Raw genomic sequence first — 12,344 nt, forward strand, 5'->3', positions numbered from 1 at the left:
AGTATGTTTGCATCGTATCACTGCTGATGATCTATATAACTTTCTGAATTTAATCCAAGTGCAAGATACGGTCTTTAACATGTCAACAAACACAGTGGCTCCAGATGAGATTATAGCAATGGCTCTGCAATAATCTCTGTAATCCAGAAAAAGTTGCTCAACTAGGTTGCTTCAGCAGAAGTATATTCCATGGAATGTCTTCATGGATTTTAGAAAGTTTCTCATGCTGACCTCAAAAACTTTGCCTTACTAAGGGGAGGAAGGATATCAGAATTTGAAAGCATCGGAGTATTTGAGTATTGATGACAAAACTGAACACATACAATTTCTTGTAGCACTTGCTATAGCAGTAGAAAGTTTTCTCTTTCCTGCTTCTATGGAGTTCAGCCTCAGCCTGCCCAGCGTTGTTCACACAAATGCTGACACCAAATGCGCAGGGACTGCTGTCATGGTTATAGCACAGAAAAAATGTAGAAACTGGCATAGTCACATCCTTCATCAGTTTACAGCACCCACTTCACTGAATCACACTTTCTTTACCCAAACAGCATTCTGTTCCGGCATTAGGCATGCGTGCTTTTCAGGCCACAAAAAAAAAACCTTCCAGAAATTCAAGCAGCAATTTACATTAATGTATTTTAAACTACCACTAACCTCCCATCACTGCTTTGATGATCTGCAGCCTCTAACTACTGCAATCATGCATATGAGTGTACTTCTATTATTGGCCAACTGATCTGGATCAAAATTGGGATGCCATTACATTCAGTGCAATGTAATTGTATATAGAGACATATTCCTCGATTTCAAATAGAGTTTGGATTTAAATCTATTAGGACTCAATAGTAGGAATCAGATGGAAATTTTAATGTGAGCTAGTTACACTGGACTCCCATTTTAGTCAGTGGAGATCCAGTGGAGTCCAAAATACATTATATCTTTTTCTGTGGGAGATGTCTACAGTCAGAATTGGATTTCCCTGCACTATGAAAGGAAGAGTAGAGAGTGCTTAGCTCAGTTACACAAGTATACATTGTAGACATCAAAAGTTAGATAAATCTCATCTGGATGATCCTTTCAAATACTTCCTGTAACCATCTATATTTATAAATCTTCTGGAGCTGCAGGTTCGTATATATGGGAGCAAATATATTGACCTTGGCAGGGTATGAACTAAAAGGTATTGCTAATGGTTGCCATAACATGTGATCTGTGTATGATGTTCCTGCTTTTGCAAGCATATCGTTAAAGCTTAATTACTAACAATGGAGCAAAATGAAGCAAGGCTTCTGTACAAAGGTTATGAAGTGCATATCAAGTTCTCCAGCTTGAGAGAGTATGGTATCACAAATGAGACCCTGACCAGTATGTTTAGACTGCAGAGCATTATTATAGTAGTAGTAGCTACGTACGTAGAGTTTCTTATAACCAATTTCTTCTCCTTGGTGGTGTGTGGGTTTTGGGCGTCAAATCGTATGAGATGCTGTGCTGTTGCATCAGTAGCTTCACCAGGTTTGGGTGTGCTTTCTCCACCCGTGACAAATAAAAGCTCCAGAGCTATCAGCTGTCCAACCCCTGGAAGAAATAAGTAGGTATTACTGTTTACCATCTGGCTATTAACATTGTTCATTTGACTCATTAATGGTCGTTGCTGGCTTTTGTTATTAATGATAATATCTGGTGTTTCCTCAAATTTCAGAACTCCAACGTGTTAATCACACAATATTTTCCTGGTGTTCTTTGTTTATCAACATATATCAGTAGAGATCTTCCCTTCACAAATTAAACAGATTTGTATTTCAGGGCACAAGCTCAGCTCACTTACATCACCACGCACTCACCGGTAAGTAAGCAAGGGGTTTGCAATGGTAGATAATGCCCTGAGATGTCCCAGATGTTCTGAGCAGTGTATTAAAATAAAAATAAGCAGCAAATGCACCACTTCAAAATCTAAAGAAAATACCCATAATAGTGATTAAATAGATGACAAATCAAGCATAATATTTCAGTACTCACAATTACATTACAGGACAAGTACTAAAATTTACAAGAATTTCAACTGGTTTCATTAGCTAATCCAAAGACTGCCTCTCTTTTTCCTGAATACCCTAATCCAAGATGTACCCCAAATTTACTTCACACCCAAATGTATTTCTGCCCTGTTAAAGCTGATGCTTTATAGTTTGACATATTACTGATACAAAATCTAAGAAATTAATTGCACCTGAGGTTTTCTTTTGTGCTACTTTGTGACATTTTACGTTTGGATTTTTGGCTACAGTAGGCAGCCAAAGAGCTCAGTGATTTCTGAACAGTGTACTTCATGCACTGGAAAGTAATAATAATAATAATAATGTTTAGTATTGAAAACCATCATGGAACAAAGTGTTTGGTTAATCTGATGATGTAAAATATTACCATCACTTCAAGCCATCAACCACCACTCACATTAACTCAGTATCTATGGTGTTAGAAATGCAGTCTCCGAAAGGTGTTAGAAACAAACCTGTGACTGTAACATCACTGTCTTGGCAATTGTCACAAACAATGGTGTATGCCTGCTGTGAGACTTCTGGAAAAGAAGGAAAAAACACTACCTGAAAGAGAAACATAAAATAGCAATGACTGTAACTGATTTATCTCTGGGAAGTAATAAACTTAAATTCATAAACGTTCACTAAAAGACAGTTGTAGTGATTAGTTATAAAATCTTACATTTGCAAGAAACTGTGTCACAGACCCTTAATACAAACCAGAAATAGGTGTTCTCTGGGTCACTAAACTTACATGCATGTACGTGGATGGCCTTCAGAAGCTGCCTTTGTAGTCACTGGAGATGCAGGCATTCTCCTGGCTTAGTTGAATGAAATGCACCCTCAGAATTGGATCTGCCCTCGATCATTTACTGAGTAATGCCACTGATTGCCTTTTAAGCTACAACAGCATGAGCAGGGCAACTGCTGCATACCCTGCCTAAGTTCCAGCTCAAACAGAATGGTTCAGGGGCCAAAACCTTTAGCTGATCCTTCTATTTGTTATCCATTGCCACCTGTAAAACCAACCCATCCTAATCTATTTCCTCTTTCTCTCCCACATGTGCCTGGCCCTGCTAAAGCAATGCACCTGGGAAGGCAGAGAGAAGGAGAAACATTTCTTCTTTATCCACACCTGCCTGACCCATTCCTTTCATCAATAGCCAGGAGGAACTAGCAAAAGTAGCTGAAGGCTAGTCACACTCTCCATATCATTCTTCTCCCCATAGTGATCTGTAAATAAAATGTGACTCACATCAGACAAAACAGTGGTGGCAACCATTAATGCACACCTACTGCAGGATCTTCTAAGAAAAGAGCACATTGTAAGTAAATGATTTGTACCTGTTACATGAAAGACTTTTTTTCTTTTTTTTTCCCCCAGAAAAACTTCCTTTTTTCCCAAGGAATCTCAGAAACGAGAAGTTTCTTGGACTTGGTACCCCAGCTGGAATGAAATAAGCATTCCTTTGTTCTCAGATTCCTGTTTTCTCTAATAGGATTCTTAGTGTGGGGAAAATCTGACTGGTCTCTGAGTGGCTAAACAAGACTTGGAAGTTCAATGGAAGACTCTCCAGTAAGACTCACAACTGCAATTCTTTCAGCATAATTGCGCAAAAGGATTTGAGCATTTTTGCTCACACAAACCCAAACCCACAAAGTCCAGCCAAGACCTTCTAACATGATCTTGCTTGCTAATCTATTTGGGAAAATACAAATACTTTCTATAGCAGTTGGTACTAACCTCTACTGTTATATTCTGCCCTGGGGCTAGCTCAAACACAGGAGGATGGATCCCAAAAGGATCTTGTATCACAAAACCATCAGTGGCAACAACCTAAGTTGTTAAAAAAAAAAAAAAAAAAAAAAAATAAAAGAAAAAAGAAAAAAAAAGGAAAAAATAATAGAAAAAAGAAAAAAGAAAGATTAAAAAATTAGATTGAGTTTGTTGTTTTTAAAATACAGGATTACCTAAACCAGGCAGGATACTACAATACCTCTGTTTTAATTCTTACTGTAATTTTTTTTCACACCTCTCAAAGCTCCATGCTTTATAATTACCTCGGTGAAAGCAGGAGGGAAGGTGCTGTCTCCAAAGAAAAATGATAGTGTCAGAAGCCCTAATATTCACGTTCACAGAAAAACAGCTTTGCCTGCTCACAGAGGCTCTGTCTGTTTCTCCATGCTCATGACTCACTCCGAGTGGAACTGTAAAGCATTTCAGTAGGGACATCCTGGCACATCAGCTGTCACTTTAGCCTTTTCTCAGCACATAAAATGCCAATCTACCAGTCACATCTTATCTTTTTTGCCCATTTCATTTACATCTGTTTTGGGATGGAAAGCTAAAGACAGTGCAGTACTGGAGTGGACTGCAAGGTCTACAGGTGCAGCAAGGGCAGTAAGTGATATCTTTGGTGGGAAGGGGGAAGAAATCAGCTCAAGCAATGCTCAAACTGATTGCATTTCTATTTGCTTTAAGGGTAAAGTTAAAGTTCAAGCCAGTTGTCTTTTCCCTGACCTGTTCAGCCTGGAGAAGAGAAGGCTGTGTAGAGACCTCATAGCAGCCTTCCAGTGTCCGAAGGGGGCCTATAAGGATGTTGGGGAGGGACTCTTCATTAGGGACTGTAGTGGTAGGACAAGGGGTAATGGCTTCAAACTTAAACAGGGGAAGTTTAGATTAGATGTAAGGAAGAAGTTCTTCACAGTGAAGGTGGAGAAGCTGTGGAATGGGTTGCCCAAGGAAGCTGTGAATGCTCCAACCCTGGCAGTGTTCAAGGCCAGGTTGGGCAGAGCCTTGGGTGACATGGTTTAGTGCAAGGTGTCCCTGCTCATGGCAGGGGGATTGGAACTAGATGATCTTAAGGTCCTTTCTAACCCTAACTGTTCTATGATTCTATGATTCTATGTCTGAGTTTACCCCACCACTGAGCAAGAAACCTTCTTCTAGAAGAAAGCCAGAGCACAAGCAGAAGATATGGACATCCAGGGAGATTGGTCTTGAGGACAAATGTGAATACCTAAGGGAGTGACAATACCAATGTCCCCATCAAGGCCTTATGACTTCTGTGCTAATATCCCATGACTAGTTCAAAAGGCCTTTGTGTCAGGGTACTGATACCACACCACGTCCAGTATTTCCTTTCTAATCACTCACCCTAAAATTAGGAGATGGGCAGGCCTTCTTTGGCATTACAGAGAATTTCTCAGTTCTAACTCCCTCATTTCTGCACAAAATCATCATTATTTTTTTTCCTCCAACAAGGCAGGGACCACAGTCTATAATTTGAGGCACTGCAAAGAGTAACACAGAAAATCAGACTACACAGACAGTGAAGGCTTGCCAGCTGCTTCTTAAATAACTCCTTATAGACAACATTACTGCATATGAATATGCTGGGAGCTGCCATCCTAAACCCCATCATATTCTTTCCATTTGAAAGTTAAACAGTATAAGGTGTATATTTCTACATACATCTCACATTTTAATGGTGCTTCCTACTTAAAGACTCTGTTGAACAATAACAGAAAGTAAGATGTTTTGAAAACATGTTCACTGTAACAGGAAAAGTGAATTTAGCAAAAATCAAAGCAAGTTTCTGCAAAAGTAATCCTGGTTGCTACAGCTGAACCTAGAAATCTGAGAGGTGAATCCTGCAGGTATAAAATAATTAATAAACATAATTAATGTAACACTGAATGAATATTAATTAATAGCATCAAATATTTATAACTAAATTGTAATTACTTACTATTTAGGATAAGTAATTACAGTTAGGAATCCAGGAATCAACAACACACAAACCTAGAAAAGTGGCTCCTGCTCACTCTTCTAATACAAGAACAAATGATTGAGGAAAAATTTGTCAGGATTACATTTTAATAACTAGTAGAACTATTATAAGTGAAAATTAGGTAGATACCAAAATAGAGAAACTGGACTGCCAAGTTTGGCCACATTCGTTTTGTGACATGAAATTGGAGAAAGTCAAATATAAAAAAATAAAATCCTTTTAACTTTAGAGAAACTTAAGAATTGGACAGTACTGACATGTTAACACTGGAGGTGGTCTTTTAGCTTGGATTGGGATCAAAAGAGGTTCTGATACTTGAGTCTCCACTAACATACAGTCTTCATAATCTCCTGGATATTTAGGAGTAAATCGGACTGTATACTGGCACATCATCCCAGGAGCAATCAGTCCTCCCTTTCCTGGAAATTTTCCTTGGGGGGGGAAGAAAAAGCATGGAATTAAAAAAATTAAAACTTCCCGAAGTTGGCATATGTACTTATGATCACATCTCTTTCTGGAAACGTGCCTGTAAACTCTCCCCATTTATTGCCCAAGTCAACCTGATAAAAATGAATGACCACAAAAGGCCTGCCAATGTAATCTGTGTATGCACATGTCTTCCCCTCAACTTAAAGAAGATTTTTCTGTCTGAAATATGCTTTTCATAACTACAGAAAACAAAGTGAGGAGAAACCTAGAGAAATTACCTAGTTTTCCTCTGCACAGGAGAGCAAGGCTTACATGGGGGCATCCAGCTTCTTCTAAATATTCCTCCAATGTTGTGACTGAGATACCACAATCTCATTAGGCAATCTGTCCCAGTGCCTAGCTATCGTACTATATATCCTTTAACCTAATCTTCCTTGCTGCAACTGGAGTATATTACTCCTTGCCCTCTTCCCCATAGTGGAAACTATGTCTGTTCCTAGATGCATTTTGGATAAGACTCAATCTAGGTATTCCATGGGTACATTTCAACCTAACTTTGAAAAATTTAATGTAAGTTTGTCTTCCTGAATTCCTCATTAGACCATTTGAATCTGCTTATGAGTTGCATGTGAATGGTCTCAGAGACATAAGTCAGCCTTCATTTTTTAAAGAACTAAGCACTATGGATAGCAGAAGCAAACAGAATGTCTCTGAAAAATCTTTGTTCAAGCTGATAAGCTGATTAATTAGATTTCTTATGTGTTAATATCTTAAAGGCAGTAAAAAGAATGCTTACCTGGCCCAATGGCAAATGCTGAAGTGGTAGGAGGGATAAGTCTTAAATAATGACATGTTGAAGTGATGTTTTGCAGCTCTATAGTCATCTTCATGTAAAAAGAAAACAAAATACTCCATTATATTTATCATCACTCATTGTAACGTTTGCAATTCCCCAGTAGTCCACTAGTAGTAACTAATTCATCATCACAACCAACCTAAAAACCTCAGTTTATTCAATAATGGTTGAATCAAATCCCACCAAAACAAAGCGGAGACTGAAAAAGGTCCCTTTTAGTTTTCACTGGTTAGTATGTCAGTGGCACGTGTGAAAGAGTATCTTCAAGGAAGCTATAGGGTCATTCATTCAATATAAAGAAGAAACTCAGACTTCTGTAAAACTGCAGGAAGCCAAAAGTTTGGCTGAGATATATAGATTACAGCAGGACATAACGCTCCTCAGTAGTAGAATTAACTCTTTACAAAGAAGTAAGTTCTTACCTCATAAACCTGGCCAACTTCATAATCAGAAAACACAACAGTAGGTGGATTGGCAAGAAACACAGGAACAAATGAGATATCACTGAAGGAGAAAAAACCCCAGAGACATTATCTTACTGCCCAGTTCTTTAAATATTGATAAAATGGGAAACTGTAAAATGTATCCCCTAGTAAGAACAAAATATCATATAGACATACTATGTTTCCTAAGTGACTACACAAACATTTAGCTGAAATATGTACTTGTAAATCCACAGTAATTCTATGGTGGAGCTCTCTGCATTCTCCAGCTCAGAATCAAGAAACTGTATATACTGCATACCCTTTATCGTCTTCTGCTTTCTTTCTGGCTATGGTTTGTTCCACCTTTTCTTGAGAAATGACAAGAGATTTGCCTCCATGAAGAGAATTCGGTGGGAAAAAGCGGGGATTCTTCAAGTAATTCTGCCTTTTCTCAAGTTTGGCAAGGTAAGCACGCTCACTTTCTCCCTCAGCTTTGCACTTACTATCTTTCCAGGCCAGCTTCTGTGAGGCATTAGTTTTCTTTGAAAAACAAAGAGATCATGGTGCAAAATTAAACACGGCAATTTTGAGGATGATGAAAAAGATACCTGTATATGTACAATTAAAGCTATACAACATGGAAAATTCATACAGAAATATTGTGTTTCTCTTTTCTTAACAGATCAAATAAGTACTGGAGCCAAATCACCGATACATTGATATTCACCCTTTGTTACAGGAGCAGCAATAGGCCTTAGAGTTCTGACAGATTAAACCAAATCTGTAAAATGTACCTTACTCATCTTTTTAGCCTGGTGGCTAGAGTCTGGAGTTGAAAGCAGAGTTAATGTGCTTAAAGACACATTTGGCAGTCTACCAGGTATTTTCTGTAGATGTGCAATCTTTGCAGGCGTCTGGTCCCACAAGCGTGAAGAAACATGCTGTTTAAAAACAAATGTCTCTTTGACGTAGCCAGGTTCTGATTTTCCTGCAATTTGAAGAAAAAATTAAGTCTATAAGAGAAGAACATGAATTATAAGCACTTATTCTGAGCATAGCTGTATGAACTTATTTTAATTTTGTTGATGGTAAAAATATACTTTAAATCCTCTAGAATTTAATTTAAATTTATAATATATTTCCCACAAATGAAGCTTAGTGCTTTAATAATAAAGCTTCTAGATATACTGAGTAAGCAAGCTATATACAAAGAAAGTTACGTCGCTCTCAGACAAGCTGTGTTAATCTTAAAAGTGAATGGAACTTAGAATGTCCTGTTCAATTTACAAAAATACAATGTGATGGAGTTATAACAGTCAGAATGTTGACATAAACAGGATGTAACATCTAGTCCCATGTTCCTGTTGTTAAGTGAACTCTGAGATGTTAGATTTTTGGCTTCGTCTGGAATTGCAATGGGGAAAAAAAACCAAACCCAAATCTTGGAATTTGTGACTAAGTTGATTACTCTTAAATGTTTGCTTTGACTTGTCTGAAAAATGTCAATTTAATGATGGTAAAATCTTGGCTCACATGTCAGTAAAAGAAGAAGTCTTGACATTGCCCAAAAATGATCTTCATTTGCAAATTGAACTGATATTCTTCTTGAACTGGAAAACTTTAAACCCAAAATAAAGAATACAGTTTTGTTTCCCTGAAAATAGCTGTTAATGTAACTACTTCCCTTCCCTGTATACAGGATGGAGTTTCAGCTTTGTGCTAATGAAACTGAATAGAGGCAGAGCAGTCACAATTAATACAGTTTTTGTGTTAGATGGAAAGAACTATAAGCAAATGTGTGACCACCATTAAATTTCATGGTTAAGCACATTAAAACTCAATAATTCATCAATTTTAGTTAGACAGTGTCCCTTTAGTTGAATTTTACGCTTATAATACTAGAGTCCCTTCTGCTTTGGCAGAAAACTATAAAAATATACTCAGATCTGCTACATCCTGAAATGATTAAATTCTTGTAGAGTATTCTGAAAAGGCTGTTTTATTCTCTGCTTTAAAAGTTACCTTTGGGTGCTCTAGTAACAGGAAATTTATCAGTGATGTAATCATCAGGGCAGGTTAAATTATTTCTTCTGAGAAGTTCATTATCCACAATCCACCTAAAACAGGATGCCACTGCAATAGTAAAACAAAGACACAAATAAGGCAAAAGCTTAGTACCTTAAAATACACTAATACACTATCTTGATTCATTCAAAGTAATGTTGTCTTTATAATGCATCACCATCAGCTAGTATTTTTGGATAGAGAAACAGTTTGGTATTTTAATCCTAAGACTTGGACCTGCACCTCCACAATTCTAAATTGAGTTCAAACCCAGCTATGCAACCATTGGAGATACACCTAATCTTTGTTCGTTGCTGCTACATATCAAGGTATGTACACTGTAATTAAGGTAGGTAGTAAGCCATTAATTGCAAATTTAACACCTTGAAAATGATCTGGTTGCTTAGGTTCTTACAGTGTTAAACAGACATTAGTCTACTTGAATTTCTGCATGAAATCCTTTGATGTTGCTCTGTTGATGTAATGCCAAACCAACTGCTCACTGAGTCTACTGTCAGTCCTACCAGTGATTTAGACAAACATGGCACTAGTCTCCAGGTACCATAAGCATGTAGTGGGGCGACAGTGTTTCCAGAATCCTCACCTGGTGGCAATCCCATTTTGTGGAAATCTTCCCCCGCATCTGCCTTCAGCACATTTAGGACCCTTTCTTCTTCCTCTTTCGCCCGTGCCTGCGCCTGAATGATGTTCTCTTCTACTCTGTCAGCTTCTCTCAGTTGACACTTATACTCATCAAGAAGCTGTCAGAGATATGGGTGAATGTGGACAAATTAGTGTAATCTGAGCTGTTAACATCTCCTTACAGATAAAAGTTTTCTGTTTGCCTTTAAGAGGTAACTACAGGTAGCTTGGTAAAACACCACCACTTTACAAGCATAAACTGGCCTGCTAAACCCATCATTTCTATGGGTAAGAAGCACTACACAAGAAAAATGTGTGAAAAATGAGGAGACCCTCTCAGGACAAGGGAAATGACTTTTACCTTCTGTGGGACAGTAGCTATGGCACTGTATTTTGCCTGTAAGTGTAGGAATAAATTTAAAGTCAAAGTTCCCTCCCAGTTACTAGGAGGGTTTCTAAAACTCAAAAATATCCCAATAGTGACACTTTACTCCTCCTCAAATATTTTGGATCAGTCTACCCATTCTGGTAAATGCTTTGCAAACACAACTCATAGAGAAAAATCCTGCCTCGAAGAGGTATCGATGTAAGTTAAAGGGAGAATATAGCAAAGGCACAAGAGACATACAAGACCAACAGCAAAAGAAACTGACAGATACTGGTCTCAAGAGTCTCTGTGGCCTAATTGAGCTTTCCATTGAACTTTTTCATAACAATATTTAACCTTTTGGCTCATTTAATAGAATTAAATTCTATTTATTTTTTTAAATAGAAAGGCTAGAATGCATCTCAGCTAAAATGAGATGCTTCCTTCTCTCCTGTTTATTCTGGAATCCCTCCACCATCACTGGAATCCAGCATACAATTCTACCCTATGCCAAAGGTGATACTTAAAATGGATTAGATGGATTATGCCCTAAAAATGTCTTATTTTTTATTTCTGATGATACAGAGAGTCTTGAGTGACTAGTTCAGCTGTCACATACATGTTACAGACATGTACTGTCAGTTGAAATGAATCTTATCCAAGCAGTCCATTCCAGGCATAAGTATTCACATTTATTACTCAGAACATGTGTCCACCAATATAAACGACTCAAAAGAAGTACAAAACCTCATACTTTTCAGCTCTGATAACCTTTGAGGGAGTGTGATGACATAGAATGAAAAAAAAATACCCGTTGCTCTAGTCATCCAGCAATAGCCTCTACTATGCACTGACAATACCTATCAGAGCAATGATTAATACATGTATTCTGCACTTCTACTGTTGATTTCATCCAAGATTCCCAAACAGCATTGCAAATGCTAACAGATTACATGCCATAGAGCACCACTAAGCATATATAAATATTATTTGCAGCATCTGGTTTCAAAATGCAGTACATCAGAATAATTTATTGTGAGATAGGAAGTCTAGTACCCTTAGTAGCAGTTACAGGGAGTTGTCAGCCAGTGGAATTAGGCATCTAGAGGGCTATTGGTTATACTCTGTGTCTGAAAAGCTGTCTGAATCTGAGACCACAAAGGGGCATGTGGTGAATATTAACTTACATATAAGGTTCTATGGGAAACTGTGCTTGAGTAAATTTCCATCACAATGTCAGTTCCAGGACCCCCTCTGACTTTTTATTTTATCTTACAAAGTAGCAATAAAAGCTGAACAGATCTCCAAACTCTGACTTGGTTTTGACTTATACCTTCTGTAGCTCCTCAGTAAAATTCTCATGATAAACATTGTCTCCTCCTCGGGACTTGATCCAGTTTGTCTCCAGGTCTTCCCCAAAAACATCTCCAGTGTACAGGTCCTCAAAGATGCTAGCCAGCAAGGGGGAGATGTCCTGAGAAAAGAAAATGAAGGTGTTCATGCTTATGGCCAAAGATAGGATAGGATGAGATCCCCAGGCATGTGAAAATGGCTGGAATTAGGAAATGGAGAAGGAATGCATACGTGTGAGGCTGGGGGGTGTATGTGCAAAGGGGGTGGTGGTGTCAGAGTGCATGTGTGTGCACGCATGTGAGGCTGTTGGAGGGGGTGTTTGCTGTGCGGCCCTGCCCGCTGCCTTACCTGCGAGCAGGGGTGGCGGCTCCGCTCCGCCAT

General features: G+C 38.3%; 1 protein-coding gene across 1 annotated transcript in view; it reads right to left on the minus strand.

Moving 5' to 3' along the window:
- Window positions 1-12,084, minus strand: part of LOC104409794 (deleted in lung and esophageal cancer protein 1-like) — a gene marked incomplete at both ends in the record, with an annotated part of 17,911 nt that extends 5,827 nt beyond the window's left edge. The window contains 12 exons of the mRNA XM_010019771.1: window positions 1,413-1,575; window positions 2,507-2,597; window positions 3,778-3,870; window positions 5,191-5,327; window positions 6,085-6,258; window positions 7,053-7,140; window positions 7,535-7,616; window positions 7,857-8,077; window positions 8,332-8,525; window positions 9,560-9,670; window positions 10,206-10,362; window positions 11,944-12,084. Of these exons, the coding sequence (XP_010018073.1) occupies window positions 1,413-1,575; window positions 2,507-2,597; window positions 3,778-3,870; window positions 5,191-5,327; window positions 6,085-6,258; window positions 7,053-7,140; window positions 7,535-7,616; window positions 7,857-8,077; window positions 8,332-8,525; window positions 9,560-9,670; window positions 10,206-10,362; window positions 11,944-12,084 (1,652 nt within the window). The remainder of the gene's footprint in view (window positions 1-1,412; window positions 1,576-2,506; window positions 2,598-3,777; window positions 3,871-5,190; window positions 5,328-6,084; window positions 6,259-7,052; window positions 7,141-7,534; window positions 7,617-7,856; window positions 8,078-8,331; window positions 8,526-9,559; window positions 9,671-10,205; window positions 10,363-11,943) is intronic.
- Window positions 12,085-12,344: the final 260 nt, after the last annotated feature.

This window comes from Nestor notabilis, unplaced genomic scaffold, assembly GCF_000696875.1.
Source record: "Nestor notabilis isolate BGI_N333 unplaced genomic scaffold, ASM69687v1 scaffold32708, whole genome shotgun sequence".
Classification (NCBI taxonomy): domain Eukaryota; kingdom Metazoa; phylum Chordata; class Aves; order Psittaciformes; family Psittacidae; genus Nestor; species Nestor notabilis.